The sequence below is a fragment of the Coturnix japonica genome, chromosome 4, assembly GCF_001577835.2.
Source record: "Coturnix japonica isolate 7356 chromosome 4, Coturnix japonica 2.1, whole genome shotgun sequence".
Classification (NCBI taxonomy): Eukaryota; Metazoa; Chordata; class Aves; order Galliformes; family Phasianidae; genus Coturnix; species Coturnix japonica.
In genome coordinates this window covers 58554275-58575295 of record NC_029519.1, presented here as the reverse complement: position 1 = coordinate 58575295, position 21021 = coordinate 58554275, and the positions used below count along the sequence as shown (strand labels likewise).

At 34.9% G+C, this 21021-nt stretch overlaps 1 protein-coding gene across 7 annotated transcripts in view; it reads left to right on the top strand.

The window, feature by feature from the left end:
• The window catches only part of CEP135 (centrosomal protein 135), a 29513-nt gene extending 9653 nt beyond the window's left edge, over positions 1–19860 (top strand). For 2 of the 7 annotated variants that reach the window (XM_015862283.2, XM_015862280.2), the window contains 19 exons: positions 597–812; positions 1381–1446; positions 2185–2335; positions 2957–3150; positions 3593–3736; positions 4297–4440; positions 5000–5077; positions 5241–5392; positions 6296–6411; positions 6481–6635; positions 7084–7139; positions 7445–7613; positions 8183–8293; positions 9059–9244; positions 10118–10327; positions 10740–10942; positions 14651–14755; positions 15585–15731; positions 17464–19860. In XM_015862283.2, coding sequence (XP_015717769.1) covers positions 597–812; positions 1381–1446; positions 2185–2335; positions 2957–3150; positions 3593–3736; positions 4297–4440; positions 5000–5077; positions 5241–5392; positions 6296–6411; positions 6481–6635; positions 7084–7139; positions 7445–7613; positions 8183–8293; positions 9059–9244; positions 10118–10327; positions 10740–10942; positions 14651–14755; positions 15585–15731; positions 17464–17485 — 2625 coding nt within the window. In that variant the 3' untranslated portion in view covers positions 17486–19860. Of the gene's footprint in view, positions 1–596; positions 813–1380; positions 1447–2184; positions 2336–2956; positions 3151–3592; positions 3737–4296; positions 4441–4999; positions 5078–5240; positions 5393–6295; positions 6412–6480; positions 6636–7083; positions 7140–7444; positions 7614–8182; positions 8294–9058; positions 9245–10117; positions 10328–10739; positions 10943–11381; positions 12617–14650; positions 14756–15584; positions 15732–17463 lie in introns of those variants that run through there. The other 5 variants (XR_004306932.1, XR_001555158.2, XM_015862282.2 and 2 more) reach the window with 5 other exon arrangements.
• Positions 19861–21021: the final 1161 nt, after the last annotated feature.

The window sequence follows — 21021 nt, the reverse complement described above, 5'->3', positions numbered from 1 at the left end:
TTTTTAACTAACTTGCACGGAGTAGCATAATGGGAAAAACAATGTCTCTAATGCAGGATTTCTAGAATGTGGTGTTTAAGATGCTGACATGTTGAAAGCAAGGTTGGCATTACGATGTGATCTGTAAAGCTTCCTTTTCTGTGGAAGAGTTAATAGTGAATCCAAGCCTAGCAAATGTACTGGATAGATAGATAGATAGGAGGAACTGTCTTCGGAACTGTCTTCAGCTCTTGTGAAGTCTGGGGAAGCATTGAGTGCATTGGGTTTACTAGACTGATGCCCAAGGCAGGTTTCTATAAAGCTATCTACTTTTCACTGCTTTGTTTACAGGATAAATGTTGAATTTTTGAGCCCATATAAAGAGCAATGCAGTAATTAATTTTTTCCACCATGCACACTTGTAAAACAAGTGAAGTTGTAAAACTTTGCATGTTGATATGTATTTTTTTCTAAGAACAGAAAGTCTAGCCATTATTAACAGGATATCACTTTTAATATAGAGATGTAGAGATAGCATATACTTCTTCCTAATCTTCTAAACTATACTATCTAGTTAAATAATATGTATTAATGTTTTAATAAAAAATATCTTTTAGGTTGAATATCTTCAGCAGTCAAACAAAGAACTTGAAAATCGCATTCAAGACCTCATGGACACAAAAAAAAATGTGACTAGTGAAGTAGTGCACTTAAGCAATAAAAATGAGGAACTCTGTCAAGAACTGAATGAAATAGACCATTTGGCCCAGCAATTGGAAAGACATAAGGAAATTGTGCTTGAAACTGCAGATAAAGAAATAGAAGAAGCAAAGGTAATCACTAGGGTTTTATGAGTTGGATCATCTAAGCTGTTAGATGAAATTTCTCTAATTTGCCTTAATTTTGGCTTTTTTAGCTGCAACAGGAATACCTCAAGGAAGACTGAAAATATTTTGTTCTGATTTAGTGGTATATGGAATTTCTCACTAAAAGATTAATCACAGCAGTTTTGTCTTATTTCTGTGTTAGGTGAGGTTAATTCAGTAAAGAGGCAGTCTGCCTTCTTTCTGTTACCTCAGTATGAAACAAAATTCAGAGCTACTCTAAAACTATAGATAAGTAATAGATGTTTGCAACAGTGAGGAGTGTATGGATAGTTTTTTTATGAGGTGTCACGGTGTGACTCAATTAGTTGTTTTGTTCAAAATGAGTGTTTATGGTTAAAGTGTTATGTGCATTCAATTAATAGGAACTTTAATGAATCTGTGAACCTAAAATTTTGCAGTTTGCAAGGAACTGATTATAATTTGTTTCTTAAATAAAACCTATTTCCTTAAGTTTTATAACAGAGGAATTGTTTTGAACATGGACCTTTAAAATTAAAGTTTGTTTTGTTGACAGAAAGAAATTGAAAGAAAAGACAGTGAAATACAGGATCTTGAAGAAACCGTAACGAGGCTTAAATCAGTAAGTGAAGTTCTTCCAGTTTAAATCTTCTTTGTAGTATTTTTTTCATACTGTCATTCACGTCTCTTTCATTAATAAAAATCAGCAGTGCTTCTTTATTATTTAAAAATTAAACTTGTATCTCCAAATTTTATCAAACTAATGTAATACATGTAAGAGCTGAAGAAGCTACATGATGTTGTTGCAAAAATAAGCTGAAAGAAATCTCTGCAGGCAGCAGGCTTTACTATCCTTACTATGCATTTTGTTATTATTTTTGCTATTGGAAGTTGTAACTGCCATAACACGATCATTTTTACTAACATTTAATGATTATATCCAAAGAGGTTTTAATATAGGATTTACTCTGTCTCTTAGTATATGAACAATTACACGTTACTTTCCTAGTCAGAAACAAAGCTTAATAGCCCAAATGAAAGACGACATCCTGAAAGATCTGTTTTCAGTGTGTAAGAAGTTGTGTACTAGTTGCATGCAAGGTTTGGGGTTTTTTTTTTTTAAAGTATTTCTAATGAAATTGAAAACATGAAAATATTTTCAGAGCACCAAATTATAGGAAATATTAAATGCCATTTGGCATGTTAGCTGCAGGATTGAGTTGATGTTACGTAAAACATCAGGGTTGTTTAAAAGTAGGCAGTGTTGAATATTAGAAGCTTAACAAAATGTTAGGTAACTAATTTTTCTCCACGTGTCTCTATTGGCACTTCTAAATTTTTGTAATATTTGTTATTTCAGGAATTGTGCTCATGTCGTCAACAGAACGAGAGATTGAGTGAAGAACTCTTTGGAAAAGAAAATGATGAAGAGAATCTTGAATTACTGCTAAATCAGCTTGAACAAGAGAAACAGAGGCTGACAGAAAAAACAGAGAACTTTGAAATAAAAGGTAAATGGTTAAATGCAGATTCCTGCAAATTATCTTCCTTAAATTTTTTAAATAGAGTGTCTTCTAGGTTATGAGAGACTAAAAATACTAATAAATAAACAAAAAAAAAAGTCTGTAGGTCTTCAGTCATTGTTTAAGTGAAATTTTTATCTCAAAAGCATGTTTGAAAGTTCAGCTTTTCCCATGGGGCATCCTAATAGTAATAAGGCAATTTCTTACAAAGTAATTTCTTTTATCCCAAGCTGTTTTCATTCTGTCTTTCTGAGTGAGTGACTTCAGAATGTTTCTTAAGACCTTTCTGTAGCAGTTTATCATTCTTGTTTCTTGTAAAAACTGGGTACGGTATTGTAAATGTGACCTAATGAACCATAAGTAAAAGGAAATAATCATATCCTTCAGTCTGCATCTCCACTGATGCAGTTCACTCTACTGCTAGGCCTCAACTGGTTCCAAAGCACGCTACTGATTCATGTCTAGGCAATAGTGAACCAGGACCCCTGTCTCATTTTCAGCAGATCCCGTGCCTAGCCAGTTGCTGGATGTTAGTCCATTCCTAATGCAAATGTCTCTGATTAAATTGTTATGGTTCCTTTGCAGTTGTTTTTATTTTTCTTTCTGCAGAACGAGAACTTGTCCTAGAAATAGAAAGAATGAGATTAGAATACGGTATAGCTCTAGGAGACAAATCTCCATCTCGTCTAGATGCATTTGTCAAAACATTAGAAGATGACAGAGATTATTATAAAAGAGAATTAGATTATCTTCAGAAAATGATAAAACGAAGACCTAGCCCAAGTCGTAGGACTCCAGAGAAGGTAACATTCCTATTGTCAATATAGGCTGGAAAAATTATAGAGTAACTGTGAAGGAGCTATCAAATATATTTTCAGTAGCAATAAAAGTTTTTTACTTTTTTAGACTGCATTCTTAGCCTAGAAAATTAACTGAGAATAACTTTTTGTTTCCCTGTTTTCATTTTACAGTAACATGGATTTATATAGTGATCAATTTGTGTAAAATAAATAGAATTAGATTCTAAAGAAACAAAGTTTGAAATAGTATTGTTAGCTGGTTTGCTTTTTCTGTTTAACAGTTTGTTCTCATGGTTAAATTTTACTAGTAATGCCATGTTTCTTGGAATTAAAATGTCTTAAGTGTGTTTTTCATACATTCCTAATCATGTGGGTTCTTTCTTGTAATACTTAAGTATCCTATTATTATTATGTTTTAATTTCAGTTTTATTAATCACTTTGCAGAGTGAAGACCTGAGACTGATCACTAGAGAAAGAGATGAGCTACAGTCCATGTTAGACAGATTTGAAAAGCATATGATAGAAATTCAATCCAATGTCAAGCTATTGACTGCGGAAAAAGACAGATTAAGTATTCTTTATGAGCAGGTAAGAAGGTCTTCATAATTGGCATTGAAACATCCAATTCAAACTTACTTTACTGTTGCTTGCTCAAAACAAAGCAGCTCCACATTATAATAGAAATTGAGGAGTTTAGACCTACGAGAAAATATGAAGAATAATAAAATATATACTTACATATTCTTATTTTTTTAAACTTGATAATAAAATTGCATGTTCTAACATTCATGTATTAACTTCAGAGTCATTTTAACATTCTACTGGTGTTTGGAAATGAGAAGGATCAGGGAAAAATGAAAAGGAAGCATGTGAAAGTTGGGTAGAGATACAGGCTAGGTAGAAGTTGTAACTAAATTATGAGAAAACCAAGTGAAGTTAGTCTATACTTGAAATGACAGAAGGATTCCAAGTATGTTGGCAGTAGAAGTTGTGCTCCTGTGTGATTTAAAATGTGTTTTAGTTATCTAGGGAAAAATAGTCCTATATAATAGCACTTCTATTGTGATAACAGCATTGGAACTTTGTGTCATTGTATACATTGTATTAATTGTAATCCACATATACTAACAACTAAAAGCTTTTTAAAGTCTCAGAGTGAATTAAACAGGCTGAGAATGGAAGCAAAACATCATTTGGTTTCTCAAAGTCATGTGGGAGAAGATGGAGATGTTGCACTGGCAGACTTTAGAAGACTGATGGCAGAAAAGGAAAGTCTGAGAGAAAAGTTAAAGGTGAGACTATTTTAGCTGCATTGCTTACAGTGAGAAAAGGCTTTTAAATTATACCATGTTTATGTCTGACTGTCAATCAGTTCCACTTTTCAATACCTTATAAACCTGTCTGATTTCAAATTCATTTAGCAGAACTGGATGAGTTGTCTGAATTGTCCTAGTAAACTCAGATCCTAGCTAGAGTGGCAGTAGAGAAAAGGGGTTGAAGCATCAGAGGGCAACTTATGGAATTACTTTGTGTGTAGAGTCTAGATATCACAGAATATTTTTGTGTATGCGCTGCTTTGAGTATGGTTTTTCTGTCACAAAACTATATGTGCTACATCCTTGTGACCTTCCTATTGCCCTGTATCTCTGTAATGTTTCTGCAACAACTGGCAAATATTAATTAAATTGAAACCAAACATGAATTTGAATTGTAATTAAACAAACTCTGAATTTATTGTTTTCAAAATCTCGTGCGTGTGTATATAACTGCAGTGGTGTATTTTCAGCTATTCAGTTATGTTTAGTGAAAATCTACATCTTATTACAATGTAAACCGGTGCTTTTATCTCAGATTCAGCAAGAAGCGGCTAACCTTGAAAAATCAAAGATGCAGCATGATATTTCAGTACTGGAAAATAACATTCAACAAGTAAGTTCATTTTTAATAAACAAGTTTTTATTCTAGAATTGGATAGTTGTTTTTTTTTTCTTTTTTTTCAGCAATTTTTTTCAGCTCTTTGTAACTTAGATTTACTTAAAAGCCAAGTTGTGATAGTTTTCTTCAACAATACCATCTTTTTTTTTAATTGCAGTTTGAGTTGGAAAGGTGTGAACTGAAGAGTACAATCTCTATCCTGAAAGAAAGAATCAAGTCTTTGGAAAATGAATTAAAATTAAAGTCCAATAAACTTATCCAGACATCTGATGATTCTTCTCAAATTAAAGCTGAACTTTGCTCACTTCAGTAAGTCTAATACAAAATACAGTCGCCTTTCAGTGACAGTACCATAATTTTACTCTACAATGTGGTCTTAGGAAGGACCTTGAGATAGTTGGAAAAAAAAAAAAATCACTTCATACTGTTTTTATCTTTGGGATATGTAGATATGAATAAAGAAAAAAAATACTGGTTTAGTTTTTCATACCAAATTCCTCCTGGATGTATTTAATGACTTGAAATATTGATGCTTTTTATGACAAACAGTGAATGAAAAATTTCACCTTCTAGAACTGTTTCCTCCAACAACCATGTTTTCTGTTTGCAGATTTAGCAGAACAGAAAGTTCTAAAAGGACTTAGAATCGCTGTTTGCTAAAATGAAGTCAGATGCATTTGCAAACTGTAAAACCATTAGTGTATTTGTTTGTAAAATTGTGACATAATTTGTAGAGCTGGAGTATCTTGTGAGACTCCTTACAATTCTAGCAGAAAGCATCATGACCTATAAAAAGCAGAAAAGAAGGAAAAGGGATGTAGTCATTTTAGTACTTGGTTCCACTTTGTTATTGCTCTGTTCAGAGCACCTTTTTGTCCTTTTAAAGTTTCATCCTAAATAAAGTAAAAGTAACTTTTATCTGCAGCTACATTGTATTCTGGACTGAAAAAATGAAAAGCTTTTCTAGTAAGGACCTGAATGTTTCAGTTTACCATGGTATTTTCAGAGAGATTCTATTGCTCCAATTTGGAATGGCATTTAGGTGGACTTGCTGCAGGGGTCCAAAGCAAGGGAAGTAGTACTGGTCTCAGCAGTCTTTAATTGCTGTCATACAGTCCCATCATGAGGTTACGTTGGAACTGTTCCAGAATTTCAAGCAGTTGAAGAGTCCGAGTTCCCGAATGTCTTTCAATTGTATACTGATTTTTCCAGGCTCTTAAATGACCAACTCCAGAGGACTGTGGAAGACTTACAGCACCGACTGTCTCTCAAAAAGGATGAACTTCAGTCAGCTCAAGAAGAAATTGTAAAGCTAGAGGAAAAAATAGGTGATCCCTAGTTATTTTTACCTTTGTTTCCTGTTTTGAAGACAAGAATACTTACTGTTATATTTATAGATAGGTTAAACCAGAAGAGCACTTCACAAGATGAGGCAGTCAATGTGCTTAGAAGTACTATTACTGTTTTGGACAAAGAAAAGGATAATCTTCAAGAAACTGTAGATGAAAAAACAGAAAGAATTGCATGCTTAGATGACAACTTAGCTAACAAGGTATGTGCAGTGAAAGTACTATGATATACTTTTATCTCAGGATTTTCAAAGCTGTTAAGTTTTGGGGAGGCATTTTGCCATGGAGAGAAAGCCTGGGAAGAGCTCTAGGCTAGGAATGTGAGTTCCATATTTAGACCTAGGCAATACAAATCATTTGCCATCTCAAAGTTTTAATTATTATTGTTAATGCGTTCTGTAAACACTTCAAGAAAATAAAAATATTTTTCCTTCTTTGCAGTTTGAGGTATATATTGAGATCCCATCTTTTTTTCATGACAAGATGAGCCTTTCTCAATTGGAGAATTTCAATTGGAAATTTGAATGTGCAAAGATGCAATTACTTACTGACGAGTTCTAAAATAAAGGTTTAAAGATAAAGCTTTTTAACTTGAGCTATCCTAGAATGTTGCAATAATACGTAGGACATTTTTTGCTTTTATTTTCATAGGAAAAGACAATTACTCACTTACGGCTAACGCTCTCTGAGCTGGAGTCATCAACGGAGTAAGTAAAAACTTTCTTCAGACAGTTTCTTTGGAGGCTTGGTTTTCTTCAATAAATGTCCTCAGTGGTCTTAAAGTGAAAGTAGGTGGCAATTCTAATTACTCCAGTGAAAAGAATTTAATTCTGTTTAAAACAAGTAAATGAGCATATGCAATAGAGTAAAATGTAAATAACTTAGAGACTCCTCCTGTGATTAAATGGCAGGGTGCTATATAAAATCCACGTTTGTTAATTTTCAACAGTATGCAGTATAGTGTAAGTAAGGGCATCTTAAATAAGGTCTTCAAAAATCTCTCACTCAATAGCCAGCTAAAGGACCTCCTGAGCAGCAGAGACCGGGAGATAGCTAGCTTACGTCGCCAGCTTGATGCATCCCACACAGAGATTGCAGAAACAGGAAGAGTGAAGGAAATAGCTCTGAAAGAAAACCGACGACTACAAGATGACCTAGCTACAATGACCAGAGAAAACCAGGTACAAAGATAATACATACTGCTGAAGTATTGAATTATTTATTGCTTGCTTGTTGTACAAGATGACTACGGCAACTTGAGTTTTGATTTTTGATATTTAAGTACAATCTTAATAATACATTTAGTTAATTTACCTTGCAATTTGTCTTTAAAGCAATGTTCTTTTGTTATAAAATAGGTTTTTCTTTTTAGTGATTCAGCACACAAAACTTTCCTGTATCAGGGATTATTTATTTTATGGCTAAAAAAATTCCTAGCTCCCGAACACGCATATATTAAGTTTTCCAAACAGCAATGGGCTGTGTCACTAGAGAAGATTTTGTGAATTGATACAATATTCATCATTCTACATTGTTCCTTGTTCATTCTTGCCTGGAAAGCATTTTGATGTAGCTAAGGTAATAGGAGATATTCTTGAACCATACAGATCCCAAAGGATTTTGACTAAACTACTTAAAATTGTGAGAATAAAATCTAGGGCATATGTAATTACTTTGATTGTCTGATACTGTAATATATAGTGATTAATTTCTTGTAATGCACAATTTTGCCTTTATGTAATTGTTTTAGGCTGTCAGTTCTGAGCTTGAAGATGCAATACGTGAAAAGGAAGAAATGAAAACTAGAGTTCATAATTATATAGCTGAAGTTTCCAGATTTGAGAATCTGATAGCTTCAAAGGTAATACAATCTGTAGGCAACCATTGCTGTTTTTGGTAACATCGTTAGGTTTAGTATATAATACAGTCTTGTTAGATAGCATAAACAAATTAAGAAATATAGAATTTTGTGTCCTGTTCTCCTTACCTATAACCCCTCCTTTTTCTTCTTTTTGTTTCTTTTCCCCCTCTTTATCTGTGATATGGGGTTAAATAAAGAAGAAAAGTTAAGCACTGTCTTATAATGCACACTTGCAGTTGGGCAAAATTGCAATTTATGGGCAGCAGTTATTCTGTCACTGCATATCTTGTAAGCACTAAAGTTTGCAATTTTGTAATTTCATTATAGGCTGCTTATGCCCAGATGGGTTATCAGTCCTTCAAGCACTGCTGTAATATATGCATTAATAGGGAAAAGGGCCAAAATGGACTTCTGTTGGAATTTCTTGGATAAACTACTGTGATGAGTACATCTCTGTAACGTGGCCCTTGACAACATAAAGTGGTTTAAAAGAACCCCTAACTTAAAACTTACTAGTAACAGCTAAATGTCAGTACTTCCATTTAATAAAATTCAGTGCCATCAGCATTTATTTATCATCTAGTCTTGCAAAAGGAATGATGTCCTTTAGTAATTGCCAAGATAAGATGTAAGTAAGTAAAATGATGGAGAGTGTTTCTGCTTTCTGATGAAAAATATGTAGGGAGTATTTCATAGATGTGAAAAAAAGGCCAAGCACCCTGAAGGTATGCTGATGATTGCAGAGTGTTTTACTGCTTCACCTAGGAAAAAGAAAACCAAGAATTGCTAGAGAAGTTCCGAATGCTCCATACACAAGCTGAGGACTGGGAAATCAAGGCTCATCAAGCTGAAGGGGAAAGCAGCTCAATTCGACTAGAACTCCTTTCTGTAGATACGGATCGGAGACATCTTAGAGAGAGAGTAGAACTTCTGGAAAAAGAGATTCAAGAGGTAATAAACTACACAGTAGAATTCTGTCAAGAAAGTGAGGCGTCAACATACTTTTTTTGTTCTTGAACGTAACTTAATTCCCATATGTAACTGCTTCAGCTATGGATGATGATTTTGATTTGATAGACTTTTTTCTTCGGTAGCCTCCCTTTGCTATGTTACCAAAGATAGAATCTCAGCATGTATTTTAAGATCTCTTTTGTAGGTCGGTCACTGTTGTTGTCTCTGTAATAAATTTATAAGTTGCTTCAAAATATTTCCATCTATTTTTGTGAGTATTGTGTGAACTTAGTTATTGATTTTTATCTGAGGCTTTGAATAAAGTATTTAAAGCATTGGTGGCTAGGTTGAATGCATAAATCTGTTAGTGTGTAATGAGTAGTAGTCCAGATTCCAGAATCAGGATTACAAATTGCAATAAGCTAAAGCAATATTTTTAAAATAATGAGGTTTATATTCTGGAAACAGTAACTTCATGGAGATCAAGGAAGTTTCAGAATATATAAATAGTTCTGGACTGACCGTATTTTGTTTCATGCTTTTACTTAGCCAAAAGCAGAATAACAGACATAGTAATATAAGATGACTAAAGAAATCAATAGGTTTTTGAAGTTCTGAACTTGTAATTTTAATGTATTATATTCCTGTGTAATACATGTATAATTCTTTGAGATGGTGATTTAAAAATGCAAAGACTATTAATCAGATGTTCTTAGCTGTGATTTAGAAAGAGAAAAGAATAGCGTAACCTAAAGTTAATTTTTTAGGTAAAGTTAATTTTTGAAGGCTAAAGGAAGTATTAAATAAAAACCTGTCAATTGGGAGATAACTGTTAATATTCCTGAAAAGCTACCTGTATTTATTTTTGTTTAGCATATGATTGCACATCAAGCTTATGAATCCCAGATCTCCTCCATTACAAAAAATATGTCTAAATTGGAAGAGGACATTAAACGTGAACATCAGGATAAGTCTTCCGTGTTGGCTGACCTGGCTTCTGTGAGAGAACTTTGTGTTAAACTTGAAGCTAGCAAAGATCTTTTATCTCGGCAGCTTGCATCTAAAAGCGTGGATTATGAAAGGGTAAGCAGCAAAAGCAAATTTAATTTTTATAATCAAACACCTTCTGCTTTTAATGTTTTTTGTTTTTAATGTTTTTTTTTTTTAAGTGAGAGAATACATTGCTTCATAGGGCAAAATATGTTTATTTCTATCAGTTGTTTTTCTGATTATTGCACAAATCAGTGCTTACACTATCCTAGTGCCTACACGCTCAATAATCCATTTCCTGGTAAAACTTTTTGACAGATATTTGAAAAATTCTTAATTAAGCATAGTTTTAAATATTTCTCTGCTTTAATGTGTTTTTTGAGCTCAGTTTCCTTTTCACTTTGATGAAACTACCAGTCAGTTTGTTTTTTACACCTCTTCAGGAAAGAGAGCTCTGTGCCTTCATAAACCAGTGTTTTAATTATGAATAAAATTTGTGCCCTAGGTTCTAGGTGAATTAGAAGATGTGAAATCAGAAGCAGAGTTGCTGAAAAAGCAGTTATCCAGTGAGAGAATTACAATTCAGAATCTTGAAACGTTGCTGGCTACCAGTAGAGATAAAGAATTTCAGAACCATTTAACGTCTCATGAAAAAGATTCAGAAATTCAGTTACTGAAAGACAAGCTAACACTTGCTGAGGGGAAACTGTAAGTCTTAAGTTATATATGTTGTGTGGGTTACATAGAGACTTATTTATTTATTCTAGCACTCATAGTCTAATTCTTGATGTTTATTGAGGCTGAGTGGATTTTTGCATATAGACCTTTTGGCCAATTGTGGCATTGTAGTGAAAAATTTCTCTTTGGACTTTTCATATCACTTTAATAAATCTGATAGAATTCAGCTTAGCACTCACAGTGAATTCAAATGAGAGTTCTAAAGGCACACCTTGCTAAGTTTGTTTTCATAGTCTTGAGAATAAGCAGAAATTTCTCTCATCGTTCACAGTGTTTACTCCAAACTGTCTGCTTTACTTTCTCTGGTCATCATTCTTTCTCACATGAGACTCTTTTTTCATGTAAAAATCAGGTAGGTTATACATTTCCTTTAATTTATTTGTCTGATATAACTCTCCCATCTTTTCAGTGCAATCACTAAAATCCTTTCCTCTGAGATCAAGGGAAGTGGTCCTTCCCCTCTGCTCAGCACTGGTGAGGCCCCATCTGGAGCTCTGTGTCCAGTTCTGGGTTCCCCACAACAAGAGTGACCTGGACTTAATGGATTAAGCCCAATGAAGGGCCACGAAGATGATTAAGGGACTGGAGCATCTTCTCCTATGAGAAAAAGGCTAAGTGAGCTCAGACTGATTATCATGGAGACCAGGAGGCTCTGGAGAAGATCTTATCAGTGTGTAAATATCTGAACAGGAGGGAAGACAGAGCCAGTGTCTGTTCTGTGATGCCCAATGGCAGGGAACAATGGGCACCGTTGAGAACAAGAGATTCCTTCTGAATGAAGACTCTTTGACTCTGCCGGCATCATGGTTTTATGATTTTTGTTGTTGATACTCCACACTGTAACAGCATGTAGAGCACTGGGAGTTAAAGAGTTAATGTTCCAGTTCTACAGGTTGCATACCTATACTGATTGCACAGAGGTTGGGGAGTCTCCCTCTTTGGAGGCAGTCAGAAGCCAAAAGAGCTGAAACTGATACCTACACTAAATGTGGGCAGCGCTTGCATTCTAACTCCTTACATAAAATTTCAGTAAACTAAGTTTTGAAGTTTTCATTTTAGTTTTCATCATGTCATGGTAACACTATGGTCATGGTTGGGCTTGATCTTTAAGGTGTTCTCCAACCTGACTGATTCTATGATTTATTCTCGTGGGAATACATTAGCCAGTGATTGTAGTGGTAACTTTTGCTTTGAATAACAAGATGGTGAAATAGCAGCTGAGTGTAGATGAAGATGAAGCCTGAAGTCAAACTAAATTCAGAAGAGAATAACTGTAGAACTGATAGACCCAGTTAATAAACACTGCGGTAGGGTGAGAAGGGAAACATACAGAAAGTAAAAAGACAGATAATGCTTCCTTATTATAAAAAGTAGCTTTTGACAGTTCAGATATGTTATATTCTGTGATGACACAAATGTGCTAGAAAATCTCTTTGGATTGTGATGGCATACCTCAACTAACAAAGATCTCAGTAAAGGTATAGGTGATGGCAGTATCAGTCACTTCTCTGTATCTCATTGCTTCATGTTTTAGATTTGCTGAATTTTGTTTACTTGAGAAAAGAAGAATTTTAATCACATACAAAGAATATGAACTTATGGAATGTCCTGACTGTGAAATAAACCATGAAAATTACAAAACAAGGAAAGAATGAGGTTTTCATTTAACATAAATGTAGCTTCTTGCTCGCCAATAGTATCAAACTTTGTCTACATTCATAGTATTTCTTCCAAAAGATTTCTTCTGAATGCATTTTAAGGTTCCTTTCTTCTATATTGCGAATATATGCCCTCTGTTTGTTTCAGAGGTTCTTCCTCTTGCCAGGTCAGTGTTCAGCTAAAAGAATTAGTTGCATATACTTCTATTTTCTACTATTCAGTTTGTAGTACTTGGTGTCTAAAGGCCAGAAGCTTTAAATGCTCACAGCTGTGATTGAAGTACAATGAGGGCTGCATTTGTGTCTTGTGAAAAATGCAGTGGATTTGTCAGCTAGAACTGAAATTCTGCAAAAGTCATACATCAATATTTTTGAACATTTTTTACATTTACTATTGTCCCTGTGCTTCCACTTTTTTATAAAACTTTTTATAAAAGTCCACGGTTTATAAAATAGCACTGATACAGCTTCTAACTTGAGCAGGACTCAAAATCAAGTACAGCTTTGAAGCTCTTCAGTGTCATAATATTGAACTCTGCGAAGAGCAAGTAGTTGCATTACTCAAAATGCTTTTTTTCATAATGGGGTAAATGAGTTCTGAGACTGCAGTCATTATGTACTAAATAAACTATATATTTGGTAGCTAAACTCCTTGATGCTAGCTGGGGATATTCAATGTGGAATGGCCAGATGCCAAGTGAAAAATACTGGGACACCATGTAATTTTATTATATGATGATTGCCGTGCATAGGGGTTCCAAAATTCTGTAGTTCTTAATCTTCCTTAATTTTTGAGTGACTTATCTCTAATTTTGTTTTAATATCTATTTGCAAATCTCTGCTTTCTTTCTTTCTCTTATTATAATGATTCAGGGCTCTGAGTTCTTACCTTCATCCTGGAAATATATGCCAGTTTCTGAAGGACTTTGAATAACGTACCATCAGAGGCAATCCTTGTGTCTTCTGCAACTACTTGCAACTTGCTAGGTCAAAATTACTATGGGAATTTTATTGATGAATATGGAAAACAGGAAAAAGAAAATGTTCTGCATTTCTGGGGGCTCACATCTCTTAGAGTATTTTGCATCTCCCTGGAGTCAGAGACCAATGGGTGCCCAGACATGAAGCCTGATACTGAACTAGGAATGGAACTTGTTTTGTCAGAATTGTGGTTCTCTCAGGATTTTGTGATTGCACAGTGAGCTGCTATGTCTTCCCCTTTCTACAACTGACTTCTGAACATTCAGCTTCATACTGGCTTTGAAGACATTATGGAATAATACAGCTGTTAACATGACTCCTTTTACACTCAAGGAACAACTTTTTTTTTTGTTCTGTAATGCAACTTGGACTGTTCTGCAGCCAGCCTTTGAATTGTCCAAACCAATGATTTGCTGAGAAACAATTTTAATTATTTTACTTAATATTTTCAGGGCTGATTTTCTTTTTGATCCTTGTAGTTGAAACAGTTGGCCCCAAACTCAGGAGTTTACATGGCAAACCTGCCAATTATGCTGGTCTGACCTTGTATTAATACCAGTTTTATTTAGATGTTACCCAGTTATGTTCCCTTCTAGACTGATAGGCTTTTTACTGGATCCACATCAGTTATGTTTGTACTTATTGTGAATGGCTACTATTTTTTTCTTCTTTCTCACTGTACACATCAAAATGGTTTAATATTGCAACAGAAGACAGTAAATTGGAATAGTAATGTAATTATTCCATCTGCTTTTATAGAACATCTCTGCTTACCTTTGCCTGAAAAAGAATATAGTGTGTTTTAGTGAAGATGTAATGAGAGACTTACCAGCTTCTCACATCTTTCTCACCTTAGGTTCTCCCGCAAACACACACCACTGATTTGTCTTGTCTTTCCCTGCTTTTAATCCGTCTCTGTGATTTGGTCTGTGTGAAAGTGTGTTGAGTTCCTGTTTTTGTTTTGTTGACTTGTTTTAATTCCTCTGAGCACCTATCAGTGTTCAAAGAAAACCCTGTTGCTTCTGATTGTTTTTTTTAGAAGCAGTCATAGTAGAGAGGTTTCCATGCTTCGAAGTAAAGTTGCTCAGCTGCAGACTGACTACGATGTTTTAAAAAGACAGCTAACGACTGAAAGATTTGAACGGTAAGAGGCTGTTTTCTTCATCCTGAGTTGGCTTTCTCTCTCATTTTTAAAACTGTTCATTTTTTTTCCACGTGGAAACTTGTATGGAAAATTGTGTTCTTGTCATGCAAAGTTTTCTCATAATCTGATGTAAAACTAATAACTTGAAGACTGCTTGATTTAAAAAGAAAAAAAGTATGTGATTTTTTATTTCCTTCCTAAATTTTTGAATTTACTATCACTTAGAAAACAAACAAACAAAAAACCCCCCACTATTTTCATAGAATCATAAAATTACCAAGGTTAGAAAAGACCTAAAAGATCATCCAGTCCAACCATTCACCTATTACCAATAGCTCCCACAAATAAACACAAGAAGAAAACTGAAAGACACTACAAGAAAAGAAGACTCTTTGCAAATGTATAGTTGAAATAATACAAGTATAGTGGTAAGTACAGAGTAAACAAGCAGCCAGAGGGTATCTAAGGTAAAGGCTCACTAACTCTGAGTTCTTCAGTCAAGATGGATGCTTGCTAATATTGAGGCTCACCACAAGAACTCTAGAAAGAGATGCTACCTTAGTGGTGGTCAACCCTTAAATGGGTTCTAGAAGAGGTGGAGTCAAGCTCCACCCCTTCCAGGAGCACAGCTGAATTACCTTCACCTGTTCTCCCACAGCTGACTCATCGCTAGCCTCAGATGGTTAATCAGAGGTTCAGGCTGTGATCAACAGTTTCCCTTACACTAAACTACTGTGATAATTGCCAAAGTAAGACATAAAATGTATTTTTGCTCTGACATCCTGCGGTAGGGAAGTATTTTGTAACTGAAATTGCTGTCTGTTGGCAGAGAGCGTGCAATTCAGGAAATGCGTCGACATGGTCTCTCTACATCATCATTGCGCGCTTCACCCCCTCTCAGTTCTACATTAAGGTCTCCCTCACATTCTCCAGATCGTGCAGTTGCAAAGACAGCCGATCAAGCAGCAGCTGAAAAGTAAGTGATTCAGTGTTGTCACTTTGTTTCCATTTAAGTTAAATTTAAATTGTTTCTAAATAATACTTTTTTAATTATACGAAGTTCTTCAACACTTTAGGTAGTGCTTAGTTCTTTTGTTGTCCTCTACTATAGTATTGATTGGAAATAATAGATGCAAAGTGCTCTCCAAAGACCATATAATGGATTTCCATTCCTGTTTTTGTTAATGGTCTTGTATCAGCTGACAGCTCCCAAAAATATGTTGCCTTCTTATTACTGTAGTTAATTATGTCCAAATGTATATTGTCAATTTATTACAGTTAATGTTAATCTCCAAATGACAAATGATTCATATTAAGAGAAATACAATGAAATTCAATAGACACTGCGTAAGAAAAAGTTGAACAAGAATGAATTTGATCCAAACATTGTTAGTATCTAAAAATACATTAAAATTATTACTGTATTTTACATTGTTAATGCTTAAGTGCTATGAATATCCAAGAACATCACCAGAGTCCATAAAAAAAGAGGTTTTAATCAGATTGTTCATTTTCACTATCATTTTTATTCTAGAGAGTATTGTTTTAGATGACGTCTGTTACATGTTACAGGCCTCATTGACTTCATGTCTTGTCTCTCCCATACTATTTAATACATTGCAGTGAAGAATGGAAAGACAGGAAGAAAGAAGCAGTGATTATTCTGGTTAACAGCATATTAAGCAGTAACAGCTTATGAGTGTAACTACCTGTCTGCTAGCTCTGAGAAGCAGAATTCCAAACTGATAAGAGTTTAAACTATATATGTTAGAAAATACAAATGACCTGTCTTTAGACTTGCTTTTGTTAATAAAACATAGGTTTCCTGAGAACCGAGGTCAGGGCAGCCTGATCCACATTGCCAGCAGTTTTTCTTCTACAAGTTTTTGTCAGTGAAACTGAGAAACAAAAAATATTAGTAAGGAGGATGAAACAGCAGTTGTCTTTTTTTTTTTATTTCTCCTTTTGCTTTACTGGTGAGCCATTAGGCAAGCTTTGTTACGTATCAAATCAACATTTTGCCCAGTAATCTGTGGATCATTTTTGTATTCTTCTTAAGATAGTGATAGGTAATAAATTTCTAAGAACTTAATTAGTATTGTCCTTATTCTTCCTTGCCTTATAGTTGAATGCAATGTAGGCCAGTTGCTATACTTGAAGAATACCATGTAGTGAAATATTTTTTCCTACTACTTATCATACTTAGTTTTCACAGTGAGAACTCATTATCATATCCTATCGGCAAGTATCCCAATTTCACACAGTACGTGTTTGGAAAGAAAGTATTTTTTAATTCATGTGCAAACTAATTCAGTGTCTTGCCTTATAAATGTATTTGTGGATTACTACATTAGAATAATCCCTGCATGTCTGTCATCATCTTTCATTCTATCTACTTATTCTTTCCTGGGAACTTAATGCAGGGAAGTGTACTCTGTAATTACATTGTTCTGTAACTGTATTTCTGTGATCTGATTTAATCCTCTCAAGAATTTTTCTTCCTCCCCAGCTCACATTTACTTTGTTAAGCACTTGAACAAGTCAATGAAGTGAATAGAGAGTTTTAGATAATACGCTAATGGCTGATATTTAGAAATAACAGAAGAGACCACAAGGAGGCTAATTATTACTATTACTTTATCTTAACTTTCATTAATTTTCATTAAAATGTTGTAGCATTATTTTGAATTTTCTTTTCTCTCCTCTAGAAACGTGAGCTTCAAGGAGTAACCAGTACGTGAGCAATCAAACATAACGTTTCTGTTTTATATGGACTTATTATTGAAAATTATGAAGGATGACTTGTGTTCTACCTCTGTTTTCTTCAAATCAGTGATTACTTCTGTGAAATCTCTGAAAACCTGTGAAGGAATCAACTCTGCAAAATTCTACCCTCCCAAACTGACTGGGATGACTAGATTTTTGTAGGTTGTATCAAGGCTGGCTAGGTTTTGTGACTATCGCAAACACAATGTAATTATATGAAAGAAACAAGTATATGATAATCTCTTGTTTTCTATTATTATTTTATTTTTAGTTGTTTCTCTTATGTGGTTACAGAAGTTTGTCTATTTTATTGTGAGCTAACAGGAGAATAGCATATACGTCTACCTTAAAAGTACTGAGCCAGCATATGCTTTATACTGATATCCTTTGTGTTTGGATTTTTAACAAGCGTTTTCTCAATACTTTAAATATCATGAAGAACATTTATATATTTTGTGCATGTGTTTTGCTTACTTAGCATTTTTTCTTAATAAAGAATATCAGTTGTTCTTTATTGTTTCTGTCATGTAACTACCCATCTCCCTTTACTTAGTGTTTATGTACAACTGCATTTTTAAATATTGTCCCAATATTAAATAAAATTGAAAACTGGTATTTTAAAAAATGTATTGAAATAAATGTTATAAAACTAATGAAAAAGTATATTCAGATTTCCAAATCACATCAGGAGATTAAAAACATAATTTTTTTTAAAGAGCATAACGTCTGGAATCCTTCACACAGTTCAAGCTGTTTGCGAGGTGATACAGACTATGATGCATTAGATAAAAGTAGAGAGAGATAATCTTTAAAATATTGAGTGAGTTTAGCAGAAGAGCTACAAAGTTGGACTATGAAGTGTGCTGTCAGGATCTTATGGTATTCTCTTCATGTCCATCTACGCAGGAAATTGTACATCAGATCACTGTTCTACTCCAGAACGCCTGGCAGTTGAGTTTGATATGGTGTGTATTCACAGGTGTCATGTTGAGGACTGGAAGTCGGGGAGCTGACTGTTGTGCATCTTTCCATTAACCAACAGATGGGGCTATGATTGCTAAATGTTTTGAATGATAATTAAAAAAAAAAAAAAAAAGTGATTACCAGCTAATATTGAAAGCATCCCTAAAGTGTAAGTAAACAACATATTAAATGACAAGGAAAACATTTCTTTTTTTGCTTTTAGAATTCATCCATTTTGCACAATGATTGTTACAGTTGTAAATTATACAGGATACTGGGTTAACTGGAAATATTGTCTCATATAATTGTAGATAAATATTAATTGCAAGCAATATTGATATATTTATTTTTACATATTGTTACACTTAATGTGTCTGTGTATGTATTGTATTTTACTAATTAAAAACAACTTAGAACACATTCAGAAGTACCTGAAAATGCTTGTATCAGATTAGGCTTCTGAGCCTTTGGAAGTAATTGTTTATTTTAAAATGTGTGCAGCCTTACCTTTTACTTCTGATGTCTCATTTGCCAGTTACACAAATGGGGGAGGTTGTTTTCTCTTAGGTATGGTTTATCACCGTTTGTAAATAAGTCAGTAGTTTTTTTATGCTGATTCATTTTCTGCTCTCAGTTCTTTCAGGAGTGGCTCCTAAACACCTTATTTTGCATATGAAGCCTTCAAACTGGAATTTAAATTAAAAAGACAAATGTTCCATCTTATTGACAAATATTTATTCCTCTATGAAATTTATATTTTGTCTTCATTATTAAAGCTGTAACACATTAATAATCCTTCTTACATGACTGTCAACTGTAAAGATTAGTGGATCGTGGAACACAGCAGGTATAATAAAGAGAATCAAGGTATCATTGCAGAGACTAAAGTCTGTGCAGCTTTCTAAAACAAAAACTGCTGATATTCAGACATCATTTTACCTTCCGGTGCTATTATTTTGTATACACTTTTGTAAGAAACTACATTAAAAACATAATTATACAACTTTACATTAAAATAAAATATATCAAATATAAGCCAGGAATATGATCAACTCTGTCAGGCTCTGTTCAACGAAGCTTCTGTGCTGTTCTCAACTGCTGAAAGACCAAAAGGTCATGGAAGTCCCACGAACTGCTTTAATCATCATTTGGGGTGAGTAGAAAGCAGAGTAGGGCAGACATTAAATCTTACTTAATCTGTTTTCTGTGGTTTTCTACAGATGGGAATGGAGGAAAAGCATTAGAAGAATAATAAAGGTGAGGCTGTAATTATTGGGGCTGTTCTTTCTACAAAACAAGTGTATTGTCAAAAGTGGAGAGAATGAAAGGATGGTTTTTATAAACTTATTAAAACTCAAAGTGCTTGATTAAACTTACTGTGTTTTTTGAGTGCTGCTTAATTTTCAGCTACAGTACGATAGCTGAAATGCCAAGTCATGGGCTGAAACAGTGATTGAGCACCTGGTGAGACGGCAGGGCCAACCCAGGGGAGCTCAGGTGCAAGCAATGCATCTGAGTGACCAGAAGGGGTGGAGCCAGGATTCATCCCTTCCCAGACCTCATTTAAGGGTTGGCAGTGGAGGTGGGGGTATCTCACTGGAGATCTCTGCCTACCTGAGGCCTTCTAAAGGTAAGTTGATTTTTTAACTTTGTTTCTGTGTCCGCTTTTACCGCATTTGGGCTTGTCTGCATTTGCTGCAGCCAAAGACAAATCTGCAGCAAATCTGATGGCTGATATTTTCCTGACAGTAGTGTGATTAGTTCACTCTGTCTGTCTGTGGCTGATGCATCAGAGGGCTGTGCTGCCTTCCATTAGGATGAGGATGGCTAAAAAGATGGGTGCAAAGGAACATTATGAGGTTTAATAAGAGCGAGTGTAAAAGTCCCACACCTGGGAGGAATAACTGCATGCATCAGTACAGGTTAGGGTCCAACCAGTTGGAGAGGAGCTCTGCGGGGAAGGACCTGGGTGTCCTGGTGAACAACAGGTTGGCCATGTGTACCTGTGTGGCCAAGAAAGCCAGTGGTATCCTGAGGTGGATTACGAAGAGTGTGGCTAGAAGGTTGAGAGAGGTGATCCATCACATCTACTCTGTCCTGATGAAGACACGTCTGGAATCCTGTGTCTAGTCCTTGGCTTCCTAGTTCAGAGATGAACAGGGACCTGGAGCATCTCCAATCTGTTCAGCCTGGAGGAGACTGAGAGGGAATCTTATCAATGCTCAGAACTTTCTGAAGGGTGGGTGTAAAGTGAATGGGGCCAGGCTACTTCCAGTGCTGCCCAGCAACAGGACAAAGGGCAATGGAAACAAGCTGAAATAAAGTTCCATATGAAAATGAGAAGCAAAGACTTCTTTACTTTGAGGGTGACAGAGCACAGGGACACGTTACCTAGAGAGGCAGCAAAGTCTCCTCTGAAGATATTCAAAACCCTCCTGGAAGCTTTCCTGTGCAACCTGCTGTAGGGAACCTGCTTTAGCAGGTGGTTGGGATGGATGATCTCCAGTGGCTCTTTCTACTTAGCTTCAATACTGTTA